Here is a 26,887-nt window from a genome sequence, read left to right as displayed (position 1 = left end):
AAACAGTTCTATTTTTTATTCTTTTGCTACTGCCACTGCACGAGGCTGCTTCTCTTAACTCTTACTTCATTTATTACTGGCTGCCATGAATGATCATTTATAAAACAGGGGTGCAAAGGACAAGAGGGAGGAAGGTTGGCGGCGATTGGCGAAACGTGCCCCGTGCAAAGGGAAGAGCTGCTGAACAGAAACACAAACCAGCCTACGTGCTGCAACCCTGGAGGATCCAGCTCTGAAAACTGAATTTAGAAAAACTGGCTTGGTCAGTGGGCTGAGAGGGAAGATGGTGAGAAACCCACACTACGTCTGCTCCCCTTCCACCACGCGTCATGTTCGCCAAGGGACGCGTTCAAGGCGAATTCAAGCGCCTTCAAAGAAAGCATCCATGATCCAAGGTGACACTTCTGCTCACCATCCTTCCCTCCACGCTGCTGCCACTTTTAGCAACATGCACTCACACAGTTGGCCTGTGCTGACGGAGAAGATATAACCCAGTGACAAGAAAACTAGCATTTGCTGAGCACATCTACGCCAGCTCCAACCACTCCTGAGAAGGTCCAGGTATGATTTTCCTGTATAAATCCAACAAAGCTGCTGAGCTAAACTGATGCTGGAAGTCCTGAGTCAGCTTCTACAGCAGGACAGGAAAAACACCTCGAGAGAAAGGTTCCAGTTTTCACCTGCATCAGAAACAAGGCTCAAATGTTCTTTGGTTATGAGATTCTCTGATCTTCAAGAGGTATTTGCTGGCCTGGGAACAGGCTTCACACATCACCTACCTGCTAAATCCAAGCTGGGAGAGAGGGGGTGGACAGAGCAAAAAGGGGAAAGAAATAAATAAAACATACTAGATGGCAGAAAGACACCTAGGAAGGATACCAGGACAGAAAGGGTACATTTGCTTCATGCAGTTAAATAACGAGTAGGTTTTGGTGCAAGCAAGAGAACAACCACAGCAAGGGCCTCCACGAAGCCTGTTCCCTGTGCCAAAGGCTCCAGCCCTTGGCTTTGCTGGCTCTGCTCCCCAAGCAGGAGCAAACCCCAGTCCAAGAGAGACCAACACAGTCACCGGTGAAAAACACAGAGACTTTAATTAAAACCAGAAGGTGGGAGGAGGTGAGGGAGTGCTGCTTTGGACATTGAGTGGCTCTGGGTGCTGCTACGTTGTGTGGACCCACCAGGAGAGGAGCAGAGTCCCAAGAACCAGTGATGGACAAAGGAGAGAGGCAGAGGAAGGCAAGCAGCCAACTGCCATGCAACAGGGGCACATCCCAAGCAGGCTGGTAAGACTGAATAATTTTGAAGTCCAAAAATCCCAAGCAGGACAGATGTGCAGACTCAGGTAAGCAAGAAACAGCTCTACATGAGCCTCCTCCCACCTCCTCGGCAGGTCCCAAGCCCAGGGACACTGTCCCCAGGGAGCTGTGACTGCAGCTGCAGGGGAAGGAAGCACATCCCCGCCCTTTTTTGGTGCTATATTTCACATTCATGGTGTCACTCCCATGCACGGATGTCAACATTTCCACCCATCCTTTTGCACTGAAGCCCCATTTCCATATGATGACCAGGAGATGGGTTCCCAACCCTCGGGCAGCTTTGGGAAACCACGGGCTTTACCAGCCACATGCTGCAGAGCCACTAAAAGCATGGTGACACTTGCCAGAAGCCACAAAGCAACACGAGTGGACACGGGTGGAGATGCCTGGAGTCTCTGCTCCAGGCACCAACTGCTAAACTGCTCCACTGGAGAAAGACTCGTCAAGTCCCAGCAAGCACAAAGATCTCCAGCACAGCTCCAGGAGTAGATCTGTTTGGAGAACCAAGCCAAGACACACTTCCCATTTAGCAGTAACACAAGACTTAACCCCAGTCTTCCATTTTCATTAAAAATGCAAGTTTATAGAGTTGTTTCAGGCAGGTCCAAAGATCCTTGTCCCCTGCCCAGGGCTAAGCCAGGAGCAGCCAGGACAGTAGCAGCACCAGAGAGCTCTGCTTTAGCTCCGTGGACACCTGCCTTTCACTGCCTCTTAATTTAGACTCTTTTCTCACTCTCCCTCCCCTGAGCGCCTGCAAGAACCTTTTCAAGAGGGAGAGAGTAAGTCTGGCAAAAAAGAAAATTGTGAAATAAAAAATAAACTCACAGGCAGGCTTTTTCTTGTTTTCCTCCCCCCAAAAGTAAAGCAGCGAAAGGGTCCCTGCTGCCCCCAGCAAACACCAGAGCCCTGTCCCCACCCCATCCCCATGGCCTGGGAACATACCTTGGGAACCCCAAAAAGAAACATCCCTTCTCTAGCTGCTAAGCTGTGGACCACCTTGGTCAAGACCTGTGGACATGACAGTTCACCTCAAACCCAGCAGCAGCTGTTTTTCCCACCCAGTGATGCTGCTGGTGTGATCCAGACCATGTCCACAGTCATTCACCTGCCTTTGAGATGCTGCCGCTGGTGGGGCACTGGAAGTGTGGTCCCTCTGCCCAAAGTCCACCACAGCAACACCAGCAGGGAAAGAGCTTTCTCCAGGTATAACCCACTGCCCTGGGCTATTTATGCTTTTTGTTTCCAGCACAAGTATGTAACTGCACATAAAGCTGCATGCTTGCCCCCCAGTGCTGCCTTTGCTCTGGGAATGCCACCCTAAGAGCTGGGGAACACGCCACTTTGTGGGGAAGTCCCTTTGCTATGGGGCTGTCACTACAATTTAGGACCAAGCAGTAGCAACCACGGTCACCTTGTGCCACTGAGGCCAGCCCAGCCCCGGGGCAGCAAAGCACAGGAGGAAACGGGGAGCGCAGGGGGCAGGTTGGACCCACTGAGGAACCTGTGCCAACACGTGAGGTTTTGTGCCCGTCAAGAGGGAGCCTGAGCAGGCACCACTCAAGCAGTATCTTTGCAGAGCTGATCCCACAGAGCCAGGTCCCTGCAGGGACCTTGTCTCAGGCCCCAGAGCCAGCTCAGACCTCTGCAGCCCAGAAGACTCCCGAGAGAAGAGGTGGTAGTGGGAAAGGAAGACCCAGGGAAGCCGGCGGAAGAGATAGAGGGAGTGGGGCTTTCCTTTACCCAGAAACAGGGAGAGATGGCACCCTGGGCTTCCAGCAACCCACAGACCTTCCCTACAACTTCCTTTTCCCACTTCAGGCTCCCCCCTGCAGGCAGAGGTGGCTGCCGGCAGACGCGTGCAGGCTCACAACTCACCCCTCGCAGCGGTTTCCCAAACTCCAATGAAATTCAAAAGGGAACTTGCAGTTACCACCACCCAACACACACACACCCACACACACACACGCGCGCACACACCCACACCCACCCACGTGCCTTCCTCCCCTCCACACCCCCTTCCTCCCGGGAAGGGAAGCAGAGGCCTTTGCTACCCCTACTCAACCCCATCCACACACCCAGAACCATCCTCGGCCGTCGCGCTGCCCGTGGCTGCAGCAGAGCGGGAAGCACAGCCCTGCCTCGTCACTGGGGAGACATCCCCGTGCTGGGGACCTGTAGGAGGAGCCACTCCAGGTCCTGCCTCCCGTGGAAAGGCCAGCGAGTGCTTTGGATCCGTGGTTGCCGATGAGGATGTGGGGGAATGGATGGGCTGTGTGTGCCGGGCAGGGTGAGAGGAGGGGGTGAGGGGAGGAGGAAGATCTCGAAGCTTCGTCTCCGCTGCTGCATCGGCTCCTCCTGCCTCCTCCTTAGGATGTCACGGGCTGGATGGGGAGCAGGCTGCCAAACTTAAAGTGCTGGATCACAGGAAACTTCTCCAGGCACTGCAGGAGGGGAGATAAAGAGGGGTGAGTTCAGGAGACGTTTCCACCTTGCACAGGCAGCCAGAGCTACATCCTGCCTCCGGGGTCAGGAGGCAGCGCCCTTGGGGCCACTCGGCTCAGGTGCAGCCAGAGGGATCAGTCCCGTGGCTCCCCAAACATTCCTGGCAGGCTCCTCAGGGCAGGGGCACTTCATAACCCCATCCCCTTCCCTGCAAGCAGAGCCTTTTGCTTGCTGAAATCCAGGCCTGGAGCATGAGCAGAAGAGGCATGTTTATGTCAGCAGCTTTCTCTCTCACCACCTCTCATCGCTTGAGCTGATCTCTTTGAAGAGCTTCACCCAACAAACCCTTTGAGAAGTGCAGAAACTCCCCAGGGAAAAGACTCTCCCTCCCCAGGATGGTGTCCACGCTCCAGTTTCAAGGCACCATCCTGCAGCCACCAGGCACTGCCCAAACTGCATTCTGCACCCTCAGGTCTTTGACAGAGAAGCACCAGTAATTTTGCTGCCATAGTTCAAGATGCGATCCCATTCCCAACGACTCCTTGCCCCTGAAATTCCAACCCCCAACTGCAGAGTTAGGCTGGAGGGAGCATGGATCACACATCTGTCATAAATATCTACTATGAGGAGGCTGAGCTCAGAGCTGCTTTGTCCAGCTACCACCAGGCTCTGGGCAGGGAGACCTGCACTGTGAGGGCACCGCCCCTTCTGCTCCCCATCCCACCACAGCATGAGGGTCAGTAACCATGTCAAACCTCTGCCACCCTGCCAGAGCCACTCAGAGCTCTGTTTTTTAGAGTCACTGCAGACTTAGACTTTCCAAAGCTCAGAGAGCACAGAGCAGACTGACCTCCAGACACACAGACCTTGGCAGTACGTGCTCACCAACCCAGCAGCTGCATCTACACCAACATCGCCCATGTTAGCTCTGAGGGGTAGGCCTGTAGACCACCCCACCATGATGCAACAGGGACTCGTTTACCAGGATGCTTGGGGGCATGGCTAGTGAGGTGGTGACCACCTCGTTGCTGCAGGCAGAAGTTAACTGCAAGCACACTGGAACCAAAGCAAATCTGGAGATGGTGCAAGTCCAGCAGGGCCCTATCCACTCCTGGGGAATAACAGCCCTGCAGAAAACAAGCCTCCACAGCAAAACACCAAGGAGAAAGAAGTCCTGTGACCATCTGGGCACAGCACCTTCAAAGCTTCCTAATGAGTGGGATGCTCAGAGCTGCCATCTCCCAGCACACCCACTTACACAACCCCTCAGAAGCAGTGCTGGACAGCAGTGACGTGAAGGAAGAACAGGGAAAATTAATATTGGAGCTGTTGACAGCTAGAAATGTCAGCCCAACTAGCTGAAAGACATCCCATGGAAGATCAGACTGGTTTGGGTTCCAGATGAAAAGACTTTACCATCAGAGGGAAGAATTGGTATCCATTCCACCTGATACATCACCAACCCAAGACGAAAGAAGTAGAGAAACTTTTCCTCCTCTATCCAGCAGGATTAGCACAATTTGACTGGATTATTAGAGCTGCCAAAAGACAGGACCCTCCTTGCACCACTTGTGGGTGAATCTGAGCCAACACTAGCTCAACAGAGGGGATAGATTTATTTTTCTTCTTGATCATGTTGAGGGCAGGCTTGGGACTCAACTGGGAAGTAAGCACATGCACTGGGTCCAACCTTTAAAGATGGAACTAGGACTAGATTAGTTACAATGGAAAGTATTTCCCAACTGACTGCAGCAGAGAAGGAAAGGTCAGGAGACTCAAAAGCAAGCTCAGGGGAAAAACATCAAGGCTGCTGCTTTAACCACACTCTATTCTGTCAACTTCTTCACTTGCCTTTGATGGAGAGAATAAGAAAAGCCCTTGCTCTTCCAAGCTAACATGTCTTCACCCATTATATTTATATTATAAATAGACACATTTGAGATTTCATAAACACGCAGAGCTGAAGACACACTGTCTTCAGTCCACTGCCCATCCAGAGCTCCTGCAGCCAGCACCCTGGAGTGCCTGATCCAGGCTAGAGCTCCCAGTCACACACACACCCCTGAGCTTTCTGTCAACTGTCTAAAGTCACCCCACAGAGGGGACAGAGCAGAGACAAAGCAACCAGAGTGCCTTTAACATGAACCAGTCCTGGGACTGCCCTGCTCCTGCCAACGGAGAGCAGGTTTCAAGTGAGAATTTGGTTTCTCCTGGTCTGCATCTAGCAAGTGACCCCTTGGCCCTGCTGCTGCCTCTACTCAAAGCCCCTTCACAGTTGGCACCAGCACTTTCAGCTACCCCAGACCCATTAAGAAGCCAGAGCCTCCACCTGAGTGTCTGATTTCACCTGATCTAATTGCAACAGGTGATCAGAAGGGCAGAGAGAAGGGAGGGGGAAAAAGAAAGGAAATTTTGAACTCACTTTAGCCAGTCTGACAGAAAGCAACACCACAACCCCAAACCTTCCCTCTCTTTACTATCACATGCCCTGAGCTCTGCCACAGAAGCTGCCTGCCTTGAGCTGGACAAGGACCCATGTCAGCACCTGGGGACTGCTGGCTCACTTATCCTCTGCTAATGGTGGCAGTGGCTAATTGGAGAAAGACAATGAGGGTGAAAGCAACATAACTGGGGACACTGAGCAGAAACTTCCTCCAGGAGCCAGCAGCAAAGAGCCAGGACCTTCAGCAGTGACTGTGGGTGCCCAGCCTGAAACACCCAGAAGGATTTGGTTTTCAAAGGGTGAAGCCTCAGCACCTCCTGAACGCCGTGTCCTTCCCAGAAGTCCAGTCAAAAGAGATCCTCTACTTGCAAATGTTGGTACAAGCTGCATGGCCAAGCACACCATAGCTGAAAGCTCTGTCCAGACCCACTGCCATGTCCATGCTCACCTCCCAAGCCAGGCAGGAACCAGCTGAGCCAGCAGCCAGATGGGAGACTCCTCAGAGCAGGTATCAAGAACCAGTGAAGACTCCTCAGTGGGAGTCCCCCATGCAGTGCCAAGAGAAGTCATTGCTGCGTGAGGACCATTCACTTAGGAATAGCACTTTAAGACCTACAAATGTTCTTTGAGGAAAATACCTAAATTTAAAGTGCTCTGGTTGACTCAATGTTTCCTACACCTTAGCCTGTGTCGTTATTCTTCTTAGCAGTTTTTGCTTTCTCCTCTTGACACAGCTACATTTTAGATACTTCTAGAAACCCAGCAGTACTGGATCTGGCATTTCCACACAGAATGTCATCTGCTATTCAAAATAGACTGAGGTCTCCAGAAAAGTCCATGTCTTGGGTGCACTGAGCCAGAGAATCTCCCACTCTCTCTAGAAGACTCCAGTGTCCCCAGCAGGCCAGGGAGATCTGCCAGCACATGGTGGCTCCCTGACATCAGTGGACATGCATATTGCACCTTGGGCACATCGCTGCCAAGCTCCTCTGGCAGAGTCCATGGTGCATGAGGTGGCACATGTGAGGCACCAGGTGGGGATACCCAAATACCATGGGGTACGTGAGGTGCCAGGGGAACACCCAAATAGTCTGGGAAGGGACTTGATCTCCATGATCTTAAATGTCTTTTCCAACCTAAATGATTCCATGAAAGCAAGGACCAAGGCAGGGCTGTTGAGGCAGCAGATGACCACACTCAGGCTCTAGGTTTCAGGGGACCCATGTTCCATTTTAACAGCGTTCCCAGCATCGGAGTCTGCCCTTCAGCCTCCCCAGCTCTCACACCAGAGCCTCCAGCTCAGGGTTTCCCACAGGCAGAGTCTCCAGCCCTCTGATGGAGCTGTGAGCAGGGGCAGCCCAGGGGCACCCCTCCGAGGAGCAGCCAGCAGAGGGGGTTGACCCCCAGCCCTGCTCCTCCTCTTTGGAGGCCGGGAGGAAAACTGAGCTGGGGGCGGAAGGAGCCAGGGCCTGGGAGTGACACCTCACAGATTAGAGAGGTATGTGGCCTGGAACCTAAACACAGGATGTGCAGAGCAGAGGAAGGGCTGGGGGAGGGAGCACAGAGTTCGGCACAGTTAACCCCTTTGTGCGCTGGGCCTGAGCGGAGCTGCCAGCATGTCCCAGCAACAGGAGCATGGCTGACTGGAGCAGAGACCACATCCAATGGGATTAACTCCTTCAAGCACCACTGGTCTCCCCGGGTGCACCAGGGAGCTGTGCCATCCCTGCCCTACCACCCTTGCTCCTCCAGGGTGACTCCCAGCACAGTCCCATCCTTCCCAGCAAGAGATGCTGCCTGTCGGCTGTTCCCTCCGGACACCCAGATGTGGCAGTTCCTGTCCTGCTTCCTCCAGCTCAGGGTTAGCTCGAGCAGGAAGGAGAGATAAGGCAGAGCCAAAACTGCTTGGTTCCCCCCAGGTCAGGGTTTGGCAGGAAAACCTGCTGGGGCAGTGCCAGCAGAGCCTGGACAGGCTTTGGCTGCCCAGCCAAGGGCAGCTGTGGCCTCACTGGTCCAGCACGCAGCACCAATGGGATGTGCAGTGAGGGGAGGTGGGTAGGAAGCATTTAGCCTGCTCTGGGGCTCTTGAAACATGGGATGAAAAATTAAACCAAGTCTCTTCCAGCTGGTAAAACAGCAGTGGAGGCACCAGAAGGATGAGCAGGTCAAGACATCAGCCCTAATTTGGAGACCTGCAACTTGCACTATGGGAAGACAAGAAATGGCAAAAGTCATGTCTTCAAGAAATGGCCACTGGGCCATTGGGATTGGTTTTGGGGCAAACACTAGGCAGGCAGGAGCCTCCTTCTAGCCAGCAGCACCTGAACTGCCAAGGGCTCCCAAGCCACATTCAACATGGGGGAGCAACCAGCTGTGATGGGGTCTCCACGCCAAGGAGAAGAAGAGAAGAGCTGACCCAGAGTGAGGTGGGAAGGAGGACGTGTGGGGCCAGGCAGCCTCCCCTGCCCACAGTGCTCACCTCTGCCTTGTACATGCGGATGAGGCCCTGGTTGACCTTGGACCAGGAGGGCACAGCGCTGATGTTCCAGAGCTGGTTGGAGTGCTCAGCAAAGGGGCCTGTCTTCATCTGAAAGAGACCCAAGAGCAGGGCTGAGGGAGCTGGGCCAGCCAGGAAGCTCGTGCACCAGCAGTGACTCACACTCACACTCTCTCCAAGCAAACATTCCCACCAAGCCCTGTGACCCACGCACCAGCCACCTCACTGCGCCTTCCCTCCCTCCTTCCCTCCACTGCAGCCACATCACATGAAGCCGTGGCAATCCAGCTCCCCCCCCTTCCCTGATAAAACCAAGCCTTTTCCTGCCACGCTTTCCTAATCAGACCTCCCTCCACACACCTCCCTTCTAATGATTGCATTTGAAAAGCCCCACGTAAATCCCGCTCTCCCCCTAAGCAGACCTTGGCTCAACGCTGTTCCTATTCTACCCAGAAACCTCCCAGTGCAGCACTGATGGGCTTTCCAAGAAAATGACTCATTCCCCATTCAGATCAACAACAAGCAGCAGTGACAAGAGCCACTGCCTCCCCTGAACAGAGGGCAGGCAGGCTGGCAGCAGCTCTGGTGTCCACAGCCCACTCCACACCTGCCTCTGGCAGAGCAGGGCTCCGGGGGAGGCAGGAGCAGAGAGGATGTGCTCCAATCCCGCTCTCCAAACCATCTCCAGAGCTGTGAGTTGCTAGCTTGCAGCAGATGCTTTCGATTTTATTTTTTTTCTAATTTATGTTATTATCTTTTTTTTCTTTACACTCCAGTGTTTCTCCTCCCTGGGCGAGGGGTTTGGAGGAGGGAAGGCAGGGGGGAAGCTGCAATCAGGGACAGTTGCATGTCGATTCCCTGGGTAGTTGCCTCTCCTTCTCCTCCATGAACAAAAACAGACCCTCAGGGAGAAGAAGAAACACAAGGCAGCCACTCTGACTGAGAGAAGTTCCCATGACATCAGAAACCACAAGACCGAAGCTCACGCTAAAAAGGAGCGTGGGGAAGAGAGGAATCTCTTGGACTCCTGTTCTCAACTTGGGGCTTGAACAACTAACCCCTTCCCTCCACACACGCACAGGCCTGGAGCGAGGGTGGGAAAAGAGCCTCCAAAACCACCTCTCTGCCTTGTGTAAGAGCCAGCAAGGCCGATCAGTCTGCTCTGGGAAACTGCTGCTGCCCTTGTGCAAGGTCTGTGTGGCACAGCAAAGAAAGAGGCGAATGGTGGGGGGGGGAAACCTAAAAACCCCACTGGCTGGGGACATGTTTCCAACCCGCTGACCTTGGGGCTGGAGCACTAAGGGAAACGGGTGTGTAGCTTTGCCCACTGCTGGGAGAGCAGAGACAAATCCCCCTTCCCCTTGGCTGCTCCCATGAGCTGGGGGGATGATAGACGAGCCGCTTGGATACAAGATGGAAGGTACAGATGCACAAAGCAGGACCTTACCTGGCAGAGCCAGCATGTTGTGAAGCACCAGGACCTGGCACTGGTGGGCACCAAGTGCAGGGTTGCTGGGGAGCCCAGCACCGGGCAGCTGGCCCAAAGGACAGCCACCCAGGGGAGATCTGCTCACGTGTGTTTCGATGCCAAACCTCCCTCCAACACCGCCACCCTTCACAGGGGCACAGCTTGAATCAGCCATCATCCCCGTGCTTTGCTTCTCCCTCCCTTTCCCAAGCTGGAGTGTGATGGAGAAGAGTGTGGAGGAGGGAAACGTGGACGGGTCCCTCACTCACGCGAGCGCCTGGCACGGCCACCACCACAGCCCTCCTCAGCCAGGGTGCCCGGCGAGGGATGGCTTGGCCGTGGTTTGAAACTGGGGAAGGAATGACGGGGGAACAACAACAACAACAACAAAAATCATCTCCTGCCAGCCACAAAGGGCGAGGAGGGAGAGCTGTGTGTAGGGGGAGAAGCGAGAGGCAGTGAGTGCTGCAGTCCCGCAGTGACCCCAGGGGAACGGAGTGAGTCAGAGCAGCCATATTGAGCAGGAAATTACTCACAGACGCGGCGTTCCTGCCTCTCGGTTCCCAAGAGAATCGGCCTTTTGTAAATGGTTCCTCTGTCAGTGCCGGAGGGGGGGGGAGGGGGATGGCTGAGGCCGTGCTTTCCTGTCAGCTCCTTCCCTTCCAGCAGAAACCCGAGCCCTCCCTTCCCAAACCTCCAAATTTAGAAGCCAGATTGAAGCTGAAATTCCTGCTGCCTGCCCTGGGCCCTCGGAGGAGCATCTGGGGTGATGGCACTGACCCGCTGCAATAGCCGGGGTGTACCCAGCACCCCTCTCCTGCACAAACCCCCACAGCCCTGCCATTGCTGGGCTCACAGCCCCCACTGCAGCTGACCCTCCTCATCCTCCCACCTCCGGGTACCATGGGCACCCACAGCACGCTCTGACAGGCAAGGTGGCAGCAGGGGGACAGCTCCAGTCCCATCAACCTCACCCTAATTCAAGAACCACACATTCAGGTGCAGAAACCACCCTGCAGATTTCCCCAGAGCAGACCAGCCTGCTGCTGTAAGGAGGATGCCTCGGAGGGTTCATCATCTTGCTGCTACTTTTAAGAGCCTTAGATTTAAACACAGATGTGGCAAACACCATGACAGTTTATATTCACGTCCCTGAAATATCTGCTCAAGAGATTATTCTCTTGGTTGAAAGACAACAACCTACCTCAGCTACAGCTTGTTGAAACAAAACCTGCTCTCTCTTTGGTAAGACACACTAGACCTACTGTGGGAACTGCTGGGGTCTTTGCTACAGGTTCAACTCCTTTAAAGGAGAGCTGCTTCCATCTGACAAGCTCAGAAGAAAAGAACATCGTTCATTTATTAAAGTCTTTAATCCCTTCAATGTTTTCTCCTGCTGTTTTGTTTTGTTGTTGATTTTGGAGAGAAAGCACTGGGAGGCACTGGAGGCTGCCTCAGCCCCACCTAGTGGCAACACTAACCTTCCCAGGCATTTGGGAAAGAGAAAAATAAAATTTTAAAAGCAAAATCTTTATAAAACAGAAACAGTGCCTGCATAGAGCTGGATTAAAAATACCAAGCATTTGATAATCCAGGTTGTTGCCATCCCTCAGTGCCTCTCGCCAGGAGGGCCCGAGAGGAGGGCTCCTTGCCACCAGGTGGCACTGAGGAACTCCACAGAAACACCCAATTCCATGATTCTCAACGAATGTGTGGAAAAATAAGTGAAATCACTTATTCTAAAAGCCTACTAAGAAGCCAGCTTTCTGCAGGCAAAAGCAGAGTGACCTGAAGATACAGGATGGTTCTGTGCACTTTAAACTTTACATGCCACCTGTGTGTGCACTGCAGAATTTTCTACACACATGTCAAGAGACACTTGTGTTTTTTATGTTTTAACAGGCTAGTGGACCATTTGGATATTACAAGAGAAGAAATCTTGGAGTGTCTTGGTTTCTGCTTTCCTGTCCTCATCTTGATCTCTTCCTCCAGCACCTCTTTACTACCCATGGCACGATTTATCTCTGCGTTAAGGGTTAAATCCTGTGAGGTGCTGGGTACCAACAAACCCTCCTAGATTCAGCAGGACTTGACACAGCATTTCCTGGGGTTTGGGCCAAAAGCTCCTACAAAATTTCCTATGTGAAAGGCTAAGCTCATATTCTGTAACCTCCTTTCTCATCTAGTCACTGAGTTAGAGAACCGAGGAGGGGGGATAAGCCAACAACGGGGAAGCACCAAACTCTGCCCTTGAAAATAAATCACATCAACTTTCTCTTGCCAGAGAAAAGAAATTCCTCACCACAACAGAGCATGTGGCTCTTGCTCTCCCTGCTCAGAATAGACAGCAAGGGGGAATGCAGAAACATGGCCAGGCCACCCCCTGCAGCTGAGGGCAGAAAGCCTTGAGCTCCCTCAGTGAGAAACACTGCCCAGACACCCACAGCCCTACAAGTCCTTGAGCTGAAACACGGTCCTGACAGCGCTGCCCGCTGGGTGAACCTCAGCACCATCTCTGCTCTAGATCATTTGCAAATAAGACAAATTTAATGGGCAAATCTTTGGGTAGAGTCTGGAGATCAAGCTGCACAGAGGTTTGGGAGCCTGCCCTAAGCAAGGGGAGGCCCTGGGCCTGCCAAGGAGCACCCAAGGGCTGGAGGGAAGGGAGGTTATCTTGGCAAGTCCAGCTGTTTGCAGCTCCTACTTCATCTTCCACCAGTCTTCTCCATCCAAGTTCCCACTGACTGATCCAAGTGTTGATTCAAGGTTATTTGTTTGCTCTTGTTACAGCTCCCTTCAACTGCACTCCACACCCCATCCAGCTCAATAACACTTTCCTCTCAACATCCCTGTTTCCACTCACTCTAGGAGAGCATCTCAGACATGCAACAATGGTTCATCCTCACAGTTCCATGAGAGCAAACAAACAAGAAAGGAGGAAGAACAAAACCACAGCCAGAGCTGAGTGTCTAAGACCAAGATAACTTCCCTGTGGGACAAACCTCCCAGTCCTCACCTCTGTAATGAAGAGGATGCACTCCAGGAACATGAAGTCCTTATGGTTTTCATTTACCACCTTCTCATCAACAAAGTGTCGAGGCTCCAGATTCGGATGGTCTGAAAGGAGTAAGAGACAACAGGAAGTAACCTGTATAGCATCCCCATTCTGAGACCAAGTTAAATCAGGTCTTGTCCTGCTCCTCTTCCAGAAGAAATACAATCCTCCCATCAGAGCTCTTCAGAAGTCAGCACAGAGCTGACTTCCATCTCATCTCCCACTCCAGTGCCTCAGCACCTGGTAAACTCCCCACGGCAGAAAACGTGTTTTCTACCCCCAAAACCAAGACCCTCTTTTTAAAAAGCTTGTAGTCATTGCAGTACAGATAGATGTATTGTACCAGGAAGCCTTCCACCTCCCAACCCAAGCAATTAACTTTATTTGGAAAGCTAAGAAAAGAAAGAAAACCCAAGCCCCAAGCAAACTCTTCTGCTGTATTTCACACAAATTTGATATATATGAATTTAAAAGTCAGTCCCAAGCCCCATCATCTTTGCAACCAGGAGAGATGGGGCAGGAGACAGGCTGGGACATGAGAAAATGTTTATTAGTACCTATCAGCTGGGAACTGCCCCATATGAAAGGTAGAAATTGGAAGTCATCCAAGCCCCACACGCCCTGGCTGCCAGCAGGCTCCATCCTGTAGGTCTTCTGAAGTTTTCGCATCACTTCTAAGTACCTGAGACCAAAGAGAGAAGGAAGGGTTAAGACAAGGCCTTCTTCTGTCTTCACTGACTTACAGGAGGACAAGAACAACCAGTCTGGAGAAGGACACAACTTTATCACTTGCAAGCAGGACCTCCACATATGTCACAGTACACAAAAAACATGTTCAGCTCCTTTGCCACAGAAAGCAGTGGGATGGTACCCACAGGAGCAAATACCAGCACCTTTTCAAAATTAGGTGGTTGTTGTTTTGGTTTTTTTTTACATCAAATTCATTAAGTTAAGCAGCAGGCATTTATTTTATCTCCAGTGTCTTATGTTGGTAGAGAGCTTTCATCAGCCCCACACTGATACTTTGCTCTCCTTTGACAACTTCCAAAAGAGCTCAGAAAGCTTTACACCTTATGGCAACTGCTACCTCCATTTTCCAGGTGGAAAATTAAAGCTGGAAGTACTACTGGAGGAAATAGTTTCCATGCCACCAAACAATGATACACCCGGGATTAGATCTCTGGACTCTAAACACCCATTCCATCAGTTTCATCACTACCAACTCTACCTCCTGAGCTGGAAACACATCCAGAGGAGCAGTAGAGACCTCCATAGATTGTTATTCTTTTTAATGCCTGAAGAGGAAATGTTAGATCCTCTGATCAGATATTCCCATCACAAAGCTTCCCCCACATACCTCTGCAGAGCTCCATAACTTGTGCTCTAATAAAATAACTTGCCAGAAAGACATTCAGCCTATCACAGACAAGGTGTCATCACCTCATTTAGAGACAGTTATAAAAAACACAGTACAGTTCATTGAAAAGTATATCTGCCTTTTAATTTTGCCTGAATTTGTCTTCAGTTTTCCCACTGTGCCCTTTTTCCCCAGGCCAGCAAGCCCTTCAGCACCCACATGATCTAATTCCATGTCTTTATAGGAGGGCCTTGATTTGCCCAGGAGGAGGCTCTTCCTACCATTTCTGGTTGAGTGGAAGAAAGGGGCATAATCAGCCCAGACTACAAGAGGAGTCTGGTGTACAGAACAGGCAGTCACATCTCACACACCTCAGATAGCTGGAAGGGGACACTGTCAGGGACCTGCCCCCACACAGCCCAGTGCTTCCAGCCCTTCTCCTTCCATTACCTCACCTGTTGAACACTTTAAAGACAATGGCCATCTGGTCATCCACTCTGAGCACACCAATTTTGCAGAGGCAGCAGAGAAAAGCTGCAAATGCAGCTTCGTGCCCTGGAGTGGAAGAGACAAAGAGATGTGACACTGGTGTCTCTGGTCCCCAGCACAACCCTTCTGTGGGCACCACGATGGCCCTTCAGAAATCCCAGCAGCCACACTCCCCATGTCAAAAGCCCTGGAGAGCTGCCCCTAAGGTGCTACCTCATCCTGTTAAAGCCACAGCTGACAATATTTCCTCCTCACACAGCACCTACCCAAGGTAGGTCTTCTAGACATTCATAAGGTGATTACTAACTGAAGAAAAAAAAAATAATTTATTATGGAAAAACAGCTCCACACTGGATGTGCTGGGAGCAAGGGCATTTCCCAGGAGCTTGGCACAGCAGGGGAAATGGAGCACCACAGAGTTGTCTGCTTGAGGGATGCCAGAGAAGCTCACATCTGCACGTAAAGAGATTTCCTCCTGCTTCAAAAATATCTGTGTCAAAATGATGCAGATCCCATGACACTGCTGGGAACAGTCGTCACAGAAGGCACTGGGATCTCAGGCTGAGCTTCTGCAGCTTGGCCTCCCAGCTAACAGCCAGGAAAGAAACAACCAGCAAATCAAGAGCAGTGTCTTTTATGGGAGAAGGGAGGGTGCAAGATGAGCAGCTCCACGCTATGAAGAAGTGCAGCTCCCAGTGTAGGAACAAAGTGCTCCTATGGTCCAGCCCCTGCGTTAGGACATGGGTCACTGGCCTGGGACACACAGGAGGGGAGGACAGGCTGAATTTCCTTCCCTAAGCCGACAAAACCCCAGCCAGTGGGTCCCTTTACAAAGACAACATCTCCCCCTGGTGCTGGCGCGCTGCAGCTCCAGCTCTTCATCTTACCCACGTCCTCCTCCTCTCTGCCCAGGTCCAAAGTCGTGTGTCCCTGCACCCCCAGAGTCCTGCTCTCCTGCCTTTTGGTGAGGACACTGTCCTCAGCACACCACCTGTCCTCCAGACAGGGGAGCAGAGCACGGAGGTGATTCTGGATTTAGGTCTAAATTAAGCCAGTGTAGTCACTCCAACCTGCAATTTGAGGTCTCCTGAGGTGCAAGATGCTTCTACCTCCAGATTTCAACACCCATCTGTAAGCAGTGATGCCACTTCTACAGAGCACCAGATCTCAAGCCACCTACCACTGCACACAAACTTGGTTCCCACTCTAGTTCCAACTCAAACAATTATATCTTATCCCTCTAAGCTGCCTATTGCAGATCAGCAGGATTGCTGTCTGCAGCTCAGCAGTTCATACAGCTTATCCCAGAACGGTTTGCCCAGCTGGGTTCACATCTCCTTGGATGAGACATGAAAAGGGTGTCCTAGCTCCAGCCCAGCCCTGCTGCCAGCCCCAGCTCTCTCAGCCACAGCCCACACTGGATGTAGGGCAAGGAGGCCCTAGAAGGAAGGTGTTTGTACCAACCTGGCACTAACAAGCAGTGGCAATAACAGATTTGCATCAATGCAGCAGCAGATTCCAAAGGGTGACAGCCCCAGGGAGCCCAGCAGGGATGCCCAGGTACCTGTGCCATAGTCAATGCGGGTGGAATTCCCCACGGATTCCTTCAGGTACACGGCCACTTCTGGTGCAGCATCAGCCAAATGCTTGGGAATCACTGTTGCCACCAACTTTTCTGCTTCCTGAAAGACACAGATACCTTCCAGTGACCACAGATCTGTCACAGTCCCCAGAAAAGAGTCACCCTGTGCTCAGACATTGTTGCAGAGTGGGGGCTGCACTGCTGCACTGGCCAGAGCCAGCATGACAGGGGAGCACACTCTCCTGTTGAAGAGGTCATCTCTAGAGATAGAGCAACTCAGGGAGAGCTTGACCTGACACTTAACCAGGCCTCAGGCATCCTGCAGGAAAATAAAGGTTCACCATCCAAGTATATCAGCCCAGTCACCCACTGAGTCATCTCCAGGAAAAAAGCAGTGAGAGCAGCAGACCACCTGCAAGCTCATTGCTGCTGGGACTGTGCCTGTGCCACCTCCAGAGCTTGCTACAGGGCAAGTGCTCTGAGAAGCAGGAAGTCAAGTAGTTTCACAGCCCTCCTCTGATTTTGTGTGTCACCCAGCAGCTAACAGACAGTGGGCAGTTACAAAGCAAAGGAGTTCCCTGGGCTTGGAGGGCCCTCATGGACCATCCAGGACTTGGAGACTCAGCCAAGAGCACTTACATGGATCATATGAAGAGAAGACAGCAGAAGGTCAGGGCTAAGTGATGCATATCAAGAGGTGGCTCCTGCACAGCTTATCTGAGAGTTCCTCTGTTGGCTGCTTGGCTGCCACACCATGACAGAGCCATCCTGCTGCCCTGGCTGGGCACACTGCCCTTCTCTAGGGGCTGCCTGTACCACTGCACTTGGAGGACACGCTCACCTGGTCTAGTTTGGAGTACCAGGTCCTGAAGGCTTTGTTCCCAAAGCGAGAAGGTTGATCCACTGGTGGGGTTTCATCGATCCATCTGTCAAGGGTGTTCAGAAGAGCCACCAGCTTTTCAATGGGCTACAGAGACAAAGATGAGGGGTCACGGTGACATAAATCAGAGCAGTCCCTCAGGCTCCAACCCCTCTGCCCTGGACTCGGGTCATTCAAGCCCATATCATCCCTCCTAAGGGTAGAGAGTGGAAGTGCCAACCCCCCCAAAATGCAGAGGGGTGGAGAAAAGTGTCCATTCTCTCAGAAGATCAGTCCAGTACAAAGCCCAGCCTGAGGCAGGCTCTCCAGTCGCCCACACAGTCTTTCATGTGCTGTAACAGCAGTGTGCTCTAAAACCTCTGGGAGAAGAGCTCCAGCAAACTCCTAGCTGTAGGACAAGCTGGGATGAGAAGCAGTAAAGTGATACACAATTCAGGGATCTTCAACACCAAACTCAGGCTCTGCATCTGGAGGGTCCTGCATCCCTCACAGGATACAGCACAGAACTCACCAAGTATCCTCACCAGTGGCTGATGAAGCGATTTAAAGACCCTTCTCAAGGCCTCTAATCTTTGTCCTGAAGAGTCTCTTAGGAGCTAGATTAGCAGTGATGGTGTCAGCATTTGTACAGCACCCCATGTACCTTCACTTGCTTCAAACTCACACCAGCCAGACTGCTACAGCAGCTCCAACCCAGGGATGCCCAGTGACCCTAGCAAAATACAACCCACCTAGGGGAAGAGGCAGCCTGGTTTGCCCACCAATGGTCTCATCAGAGCAAGCTTGAGAAGCTCTTGGCTCTCAGAGGAATGTCTCAACAGAAACACAAAGCTGATGAGAAGACAAATGCAACAGCAGGACAACAGAGCTATCTTTCTTACACCTAGTGCTGGAAGGAGAAAGTGAGGAACCTATGTAGGACGTATGAGAGTGACTGGAGGAGGCACTGCTGTGGCCATGAAGGAAAAGAAGAGAGGTAAAACAGGCAATAAAACACAGTGTCTCAAGCCCTGCTGTTGAGACCAGGGCTGGCTAGGTCACACAGCCCCCTCCTTGCTTTGCCCACACAGCTGGGAAATGGCTACTACCCCACACACCAAGAGGCAGCACTTTAAGCAGCTCCAAACAGTTTTGAGAGGCTCTGCAGACAACTGGTCAAGCCTGCCAGAGGCTCTGTGATTCTCCTCACCCCCTTGCAAGCAGCTGGAGAGCCATCAGCCACCACAGCAGCTGGCCAGGCCCCAGGCAATGTAGGCTCCTCTGTCTCGAGAGGGGATTCCTCCTTCAAGGGGACAAAGAGGACAGCAGAAGCGGCGGCTGGTTTGACTTTGCTGGAGGCATCGACCGCGTGAAGCCGGCTGGTCTCCTGGGCTGTGGTTCAATCCTTCATGCTGCCTGCTGGGAGGACGAGGAAACAGCCAAGCCCAGCAAGTTTCCAGCCCTTGAAGTACCACTGGAAGGGGGCAGGTGGAGGGACAGGCACAGCAGAGCGATCGCTTCCCGTGCCTTCTGCTCCAAGGGGGAAGGGTCTCACGATAGCCACAACCTCCCACAGACAGCTCCTCAGGAGCCAAGGACAAGGTGGGATCAGCCATCAGAATGTGGGATCAGGCAGAGCAGGGATCTACCCACCCCACAGGACCTTGACACTTGGCCACTGAGCCAGGCTAGAGGCTGGCATAGAGGATAAGACCGGAGCACACCAGGAACATGAAGGACCCAAGCGACACAGGGGACAAGACGCTCTGGTGAGGCTGCAAGCTGGAGCCCCTAACAGGCCAGAGCCCCAGATTCCCATGGACCAAGGCTGCTCAGCCCCTTCCACTCCACCTCCCTGCAGAAACCCAGTGCCTCCCCACTGCACTGGGCCAGGCTTGAACTCAGCTCTCCTCCTCCCTGGCCATTGCATTCCCCTCCAATTAAGCACCAGCGGCCCCAGCACTGGGTTGCATTAAATAATTAAATCGTGCTGGTGATTTATCCGCCGGCACCAGCAGCTCATTATGAGCAGCCACCGTATTTCAACCCCCTCTCAGCCAGTACTTGGTGCTGCCTGGATAAATGGCTGGCAAGGACCAGCTCCTTCCCCCTCCCCAGCTCTGCCTGCAGGCCTTGGGGAGCAGGGGAGTCCACCCTCCCCTTCCCCACTCTGGCTTTAACGGGATTAAAAAGCCCAGCCCCGCTGAACACAGGAGAGCAGGACCCAGCTGCTGGCTCAGCCACACCAATAAATAATTAAAGAGATGCAGCTCATTTCGGGCTCAAAGCCCTTTCCAAAGGGGGTTACAAAAAGAAGCAGCTTCCCATTGTCCAGCAAAGGAAACTTGTGCATCCAGGGCTGATCTCAGTGGGGGAGAAGGAGGGGAAGAGCAGAGCTTATGGGAATCAAACCATCAGCACCACTGCAGCCTTGTTTTGCTTGACTGGGTTTTTAAGCTCTATTTTTGCTTTACCTTTCCAGTGATCAAAGCAAGGGCAGCCTTTCCCCCATCCAACCCTCCCCCCAGCTCTCCTTGCTCTTCTCGTTGTGCTGATTTTGCATCCCCTTGACCCTGAGTCTGCCACCGGTCCCAAAGGCAAACCACAGAGCCTCCTACAGAGCAGAGACCTGTCAGCATCTCTCAAGAGCAGGGGCCAGGCAGGCAGAGGTGCTGAGAAGGCATCACAGCAGCCAAAGCTGCCCACGGGGACCAAGCCTGCCCCTGCAGGTACCTCAGGTCCTGTCAGAGGGAGCGCTGCTAAAATCAGGGCATTTGCTGCTTCCCCCATTCCCCTCCTGGAACCAGAGGCCATCCGGTTTCCCTCAGTGCAGCAGGGTCTTTGAAGGGAAGGTCTGCTCCTCAAATGGTCAAAATTAACTTCCTCCTTGCTGCACTGCTCCTCTGATCAAAGTCACAGCTTTCAAAATCCACTCCAGGCTGCGGCCCCAGCAGCCACGGCAGGATCCCCACATGAGAAGCTCTCCCTCCAGGAGGAGGAGGCAGGTCACAGCCTATCAGTCATACAGCCAGACACAGCCTCTACACCCCAGTCCTAAACAACAGCTCAGCTATCACTGCTTGTCAGATGCCTCCAGCAAAACCCCAGACAGCTCCATGTAATTTTTCAGTAAGAGCACAGCAAGCTCAGCCAGCCTCCAAAGGGGGCTCAGCCCCCAAAGGATCCAGCTCTCACTCCAGTGGAGTTTGGTATCGACACACACTGCTCTGGAAACCATTAAGCTGTCTCTTTCAAAGCAGAGCAGACCATATTTAGCTGGTTTCCCCCTGCCACCCCCCATTCCAGCAATACCAGTAAGTCATGGAGAGGATACACATTCAGCAGAAAGGATTCCAGGAGGTCATTTGCCAAAGGAAGGAGTCCCCAGCATTTGATCAGGGAAGAAGATGGGCCAGCACAAAAGCACATCAGCAGCAGGTACAGCAGAGGAGAAGAAAGCAGAGCAGAGATGCAAGCAGAGGCCACAAGGGGCTGAGCCTTTAAAAGCACAGATAAGCAGTTTGATCTACAAACGAACCCGCATGAACAGGCAACCTCATCAACAAGGCAACCCTGGGGATGCTCCACCTGTGCCTCCAGTCACAGGCTTCTGCTCTCCCCAACACAAGGGGAAGGAGACATGTTCCCTGCCCCTTCCCAAGCAGTCAGGATCATGTCTCTTGTTTGTCACCTGGACTGGGAACATGGATGGAAAACATTCACTCTGAAAGAGACCTGCACAGACCCAACCCTGATACAGCTTTTCCTAGATAGCTGACAGCTCAATGGGGTTGAGGGGAGAGGGTCTGTTTTTTTTTCCCCCTTTGTTTTGCTCATTTTTAATGCTTTGTTTCCCTAGAACTGCTCTGTGAATGGTTGGGAATGCACAAGATCACTACAAAGACAAAACTCAAAGGTGAAAAGCAAACAGTGGAAAGCAAGAACAGCATTTGACAGTAGTTTCTACTGAACTGAAGGAACAAAAGGTGGACACAAAGCCTGTTGGGGAGGGACTCATTATCCCCAGAACCCCCCATGAACTACAAGCAAGTTTCTCATTCACACACTGGCTCCTAGAAGGGGAGGCTGGCCTTAACATGCCTGCTTTAAACATAAATGACTAGGTTAAAGATCATCACAAGCTGCCTTCCCACACCAGAATGAAGCTATAAACACACAGAGCTCAGTCTGCTTCCCATTCTGCCTGGATCTTTTTAGACTATTCCCAGCTTTCTCACAGAACTGGGTTAAGTTTGAACAGGAAAAATAACAGAATCATAGAATCAACTTGGTTGGAAAACACCTTCAAGTTCAGAGTCCAACCATGAACCCAACACTGACAAGTCCTTAACTAAACCATATCCCTCAGTACTATAAGACTCTTAAATCCCTCCAGGGATGGTGACTCCACCCCTGCCCTGGGCAGCCTGTCCCAGTGCCTGATAACCCTTTTGGTGAAGAAACTCTTCCTAACATCCAATCTAAACCTCCCCTGGCACAACTTGAGGCCATCACCTCTTGTCCTGTCACTTGTAACTTCATTGAACAGCCTGATCCCCACCTCTTTACAACCTCCTTTAAGGCAGTTGCAGAGCACGATAAGGTCTCTCCTCAGCCTCCTTTTCTCCTGGCCAAACAACCCCAGCTCTGTCAGCCCAGTAAGACAAACTCCAAACCCATCATCAGCTTCATTGCCCTTCTTTGGACATGCTCCTTGGGGATGTCCTCATGGCAATGCAGAAGAAGGCAATGGGATCCAGTGAAGCTGGTGGCCAACATATGCTCTGCAGGTCACAGCAGCACCCAGAGGGACCTCAGGCCAGCTCTGACCATGGCTGAGCCCAGGCAGCAACACCACTGAGGATGCCTGCCCTTCCCCTCTGGCTCCCAACGATCCTGCTGTGCCCTGATAAGGCTCACAGGCATTAAAACTGGCTATAGGAGCAGAGACAGCTGGGTAACAGGGTTAAAACACATCCTCCTTTTCACCACCAGCTTCTGTCCACTTGTAACTTGCTTGATTTCCCACCCAAAGAGCACCCACAGGGCCTCTGCATCCTGGGGGCAGGACTGCAGGCTGACATTTGCAACCCCCCAGCACAACCCAACCACATTTATCCTCCCTGGCTCCAAGAAAAGCTCCCAACACACCCCTTACCTAGGAAACATTCAGTATAGATGGGGGGGGAAAAAAAAAAAGGCAGAAAAGGAGAAACAAGAGGATCCAAACTCTTCTCCTACCTCTGAAACTTTGTATTCACACGTCAGCTTCTTGCCCCTGACACCTTCATTCAGGGTGAGGATGAAGCCCATGTAATCTGCATATGCCTGCAAAAACACCCAAGAGAGCAGGACATTAGCAAATACCCACAGACTGTTGGAACCAGCAGCAGAGCCCAGAAGCATCCCTGCACACCAAGGGAACCTTCCCTAACACAAAATGCTGCTTTCTCAGAGACACTCGGGCTGCAGGACTTGCTGAGAGGTTACTGCTGGTTTTGGCAGACCTCTGAGGCAGGGGGTGATTGCACTAGAATCACTGTAAAAATTACTGGGAGGAGAATCCTAAAAGATCTTGCACTGCCCCTGAAATCCTCCCCTCAGCTCCCTGCCTCCTATCAGGTCAAACTCAAACTCCTCAGCTATGCAGAGTCTCAGCTGTGCCTGGACATCCTGCTCAGCACTGCTTCTCCCAGACCTGCACTGCTACCTTCCACTTTCCTCCTTTTTCTCTTTTCCCACCCCCATTCATGATGCAGAAGTGGGAGACCCCAGGCTCCTCACCTCTTCCCTTTATATCTGCTGGTTTTTAAGCATCATACCCAGTACAGCACCACAGCTCTAAGTCTCTGAAACACCAGACCAGCATGCTGCCACCTCTTCCTCCTTGGCCTCTTTTGCCCAGAAATCCTGACCAGGAGTAAGTCCTTAAACACAGGAGACTTAACAAAGGAAGCAGCACCAAGAGGTCTGCTTGAGACCTGGCTGTAACTTAAGCTTCTCTTAAGATGTCACAGATCAGTCATCTAGCCAGAACTTGCTCCTAAGAGATGCGACACGTCTGGGCCAACACATCAATCTCTCAAATACAAAACCTGCCTGTTCCACCAGTTCCACATATTCTGTAAATTAAAATGATCCAGGAAATGGAAGGCCTGGGCTCTAGAGCCCCCTCCAGCACTGCAAGGTGGGAAGGCCCCAGGAACCAACCCAGCCAGGTGCTACAGGAGGGCCTGGCAGCAGGACCCTGCTCAAGCTGAGTTCAAACAGCACTGGGTAAATCCAGGCTGGATGGGATTAAATAGTTACCAGCTCTTTGTCTAGATTGTTAAGAGGGAGCAGTAATGATTTTTAAGTATCTCTGGTCGCCCTCAACCACTGGGCTCTCCCTGGCTCACTCCTCTCTCACAGCACTTGGTTGCCAGACTCCACACCTCACAGCCAAGTCATTTTCCTACAAGCAGGCAGAGACTCTCTTGCTTTAAAACACAAATCAATGAATTTCCCACTGCTTGCCCAAACCTGCTTTACCTCCTGGCTGTTCCCATACCAGACCTGGCTGCCACTGAAGCACAACAAGCACTTCCCAGTGTCCCCTCACCCCAGAGCTGTACCTGAGAGCGCTTCCACTTGGCCATGTCGGAAACCATGTTTATCTCCTTTTTGGGGATCATGAAGCTCTGCTGGAGGGGAGGAGCCACCTCCTCAGAGGTGCCTGGGAGATGGAAAGAAGAAGTAAAATAGAGACAGTGGAGAAGAAGAAATCCTCTTATCTTCCTGGTTTTTAGAAAACAACATTCATGTCTCAGGAGAGGGGGAAGCAAACACGACCACCCAGCTTGCACTGTTGTCTCGCCAAACAATATCCCCTCGAAGCCCAGGATAACAGACTCCTCAGGACACTGCAGGGCTTCAGAAAGTGGCATCATGTTTGCTTTCACTACTACAGATGCATTTCCCATTCAGAGAGGCTGGTGGAGGAACTAAGACAACGTCCAGCTAGTTTAAGTACGTCTGTCTGGTGAAGACAAGGCTCAGGTGGTGCTGAAGCACGAAGCTCTCCTAACAAACTTGCTGTGCCTTGATTTTAGGGTGTTCAGCCTGAACTGAATTTCTCTAGAAAGGCCAACTCCTGCAAAGCCAGAGCTGGAGCAGTTCGATAGATGGCAGTCCAGAGCTGCAGCCCTCTGTCCAGGCAGCGCGGGGGCTTGCAGGATGCCAGGACACAGCCTCTTCCAGCTGGAAGCTACGGAGATCATTCCATTTTAAGGCTCTCTCACAGCCCAGGATGTAACGTTTAATGCAAAGGCAAGCTGCTAACACGTTAGAGAGGTTCCTCCCCTGACATCCAAACCAAGGACCCAGCCCTGCTGTAAGGACACTGCAGAGCCAGAAACACCCCATGAGGTTTGAGGTAATTTGCATTATTGCTCCTATAAGGGCAACTTTTAATACCAAGAGGCAGTGCAGCCCCACTGTGAAGGAAACCAGGTGCTAATGTGAATTTCTTCATTCTGGTAAGAGTCACCCAAGTTCATCTTTTTAATCCTAGAAAACCTGAAGGCACTTGTTCAGGACCAGCCACCTTGGCAACACTTCACAGACTGCTCTCCATGGCAAGCTCAGGCCCTGGCTCCCTGACACACACACCACCCAGCTCCAGCTCCTTAAAATATTATTAGCTGCATTTACATAGAAAACACTACCCAGAAGTGCCAGCAGCCTTTCCTGCAGCAGAGCAGCACTGTCTAGCAGGCAGAGCAGGAAAAAAGGAATCCAGAGTCCCAGGATCCACACTGAGTCTGCTACAGACTTGTCACCTAAGCTTAGAAAGCCATTAAATTCCTCTAATTTCAAGTTCTTCATCTATAGAACAAATGCCTTCTCATCACCTGCCTGTGGTGTTACAGCACTGGGTTCATTCCTCCACATAAGTTACAGTAAAATTAAAGTAAGTTACAGTAAAAGTCCCAGGTACACGGATTAGAGGAACAACACATGAGGAATTTAAATAAAAGACAGATGAGCCTCTCTTCTGGTAATTCAGCACACAGCTCACAATGACCAGCACCACAATGATGCAGCTCTTATTTTAAAGTAACTTGTAACATGAAAACAATTAAAAACTCCAGAGCAGTGGAGCAAAAAGGCAAACATTGACTTGTCCATTAATACAGATGATACAGGAAGACCAGGAATGGATCCAGGACAGTGCCCAGAACCCAGCTGTTGGCTCAACCTCTGTCTCACCACAGAACCTTTCATCTATGTGCATTTCCTTTTCAACCATCACTTCTGTGCATTTCCCTTTGGGAAGGAGACCACAGACAGTAAAGGAAGGAAAAAGCAGTGAGAGCTACAGGAGCTACAATATTTTAAAACAAATACATCAGCAAAAGTCCAGAGCCAACGATGTGATCGGGACAGGCACAGAACGTGCTCGTGTTACGATCAGAAGCAACACGGACAAAGGAGACACCTTCAGTCTTACTCCTGTTGGGGGGGGGGGGGAGAGGGACTCAAACTCAGCCAAGAGGTGGATCTCCTACACCAGCGAACACCACCCTGACAGGGTGGCGAGAAACGCTCACAGAAGACGGGCTACAGACGGCAGGGAGCCCCGACTCCGGCTGCCCAGCAGCCTGAATCCCGGCCCCCTTGCCCGGGAGGGCCGCCCGGCCCCGCCGCCTCGGGGCAGCCCAGCAGGCCCAGCAGGCCCAGCCCGCCCGGCCGAGGCTCAGGGGCTGCCACGGCCCCTCCGTAACCTCAGCAGCGCCTCTCCCTGCCTCACCCGCCACCGGCCCGGGCGCTCGCCGTCGTGACCCCCCCCCCCGCGCCGCAGCCTGGGGGCCCGAGGAACCCCGCGCTGCCGAAGGCCCCGCGGCCCGACCCCCAGGGCACCCTGCAGGGCCCCGAGCGCGGCCCCCAGCGCAGCGGGCCCCGCACCTGCGGGCCGCCCCTCACCTGCGGGCCGCCCCTCACCTGCGGGCCGCTCGCTCTCTGCCATCTTCCCCAGCGCCGCCGCCACCCCTCACCCTCACCCCTCACCCCTCACCCCTCACCCCTCACCCGCGGGCGCGCGGAAGCCGCGGGCGGCCATCTTTGAGCGGGGCACGCCGCCCGCCCTGTCACTGCCGGCGCTGGCGCGGCCCCTCCCGGCCACCGTCGTGGCCCTGCCGGCGCGGGACGGCGGGGCGGCCATGTTTGTGCGGGGCGCTGCGGCGCCGCGAGTGTGCGCGGAGCAGAGAAGCAGGCGCGGCCCGGAGGGCAGGAAGACGCTTCTCACCGCCTGACGGTGAAGGCAGCAGGCGGGGGGAGCCGCATCCCGGCACCGGCCGCGGCGCCGCCGCCGCCATCCCCGCCCGGCGGGCCCTTGCCC

The 26,887-nt window shown here is 52.7% G+C and overlaps 1 protein-coding gene across 4 annotated transcripts; it reads right to left on the bottom strand.

Moving 5' to 3' along the window:
- Window positions 1-26,599, bottom strand: PTPA (protein phosphatase 2 phosphatase activator). 4 transcript variants are annotated; one of them, XM_051636925.1, is made up of 10 exons: window positions 26,578-26,599; window positions 24,123-24,223; window positions 22,750-22,836; window positions 17,491-17,616; window positions 16,632-16,749; window positions 15,034-15,133; window positions 13,779-13,903; window positions 13,183-13,283; window positions 8,681-8,788; window positions 1-3,757 (listed from the first exon to the last, which is right to left on the bottom strand). In XM_051636925.1, the coding sequence occupies exons 2-10, from the start codon at window positions 24,180-24,182 to the stop codon at window positions 3,683-3,685; spliced, it is 900 nt and encodes a 299-aa protein (XP_051492885.1). In that variant the 5' UTR covers window positions 24,183-24,223; window positions 26,578-26,599; the 3' UTR covers window positions 1-3,682. The 4 variants fall into 4 exon arrangements, with proteins under 4 accessions (XP_051492885.1, XP_051492887.1, XP_051492884.1 ...); XM_051636927.1 differs by lacking the exon at window positions 26,578-26,599 and adding an exon at window positions 26,491-26,539; XM_051636924.1 differs by lacking the exon at window positions 26,578-26,599 and adding an exon at window positions 26,473-26,535.
- Window positions 26,600-26,887: the final 288 nt, after the last annotated feature.

Source organism: Apus apus, chromosome 19 (genome assembly GCF_020740795.1).
Source record: "Apus apus isolate bApuApu2 chromosome 19, bApuApu2.pri.cur, whole genome shotgun sequence".
Lineage (NCBI taxonomy): Eukaryota > Metazoa > Chordata > Aves > Apodiformes > Apodidae > Apus > Apus apus.
This window is presented reverse-complemented; position numbering and strand designations above follow the sequence as displayed.

What these genes read in the sequence shown, in the direction of transcription:
- PTPA (XM_051636924.1), bottom strand. Translation starts at nt 26,515, where the DNA reads ATGGCAGAGAGCGAGCGGCCCGCAGGTGAGGGGCGGCCCGCAG. An exon ending in AGGTGAGGGGCGGCCCGCAG is followed by an intron (nt 24,224 to 26,472) that starts GTGAGGGGCGGC and finishes TCCATCTCCCAG; the next exon opens with GCACCTCTGAGGAGGTGGCT. An exon ending in CCAAGTGGAAGCGCTCTCAG is followed by an intron (nt 22,837 to 24,122) that starts GTACAGCTCTGG and finishes GTGTTTTTGCAG; the next exon opens with GCATATGCAGATTACATGGG.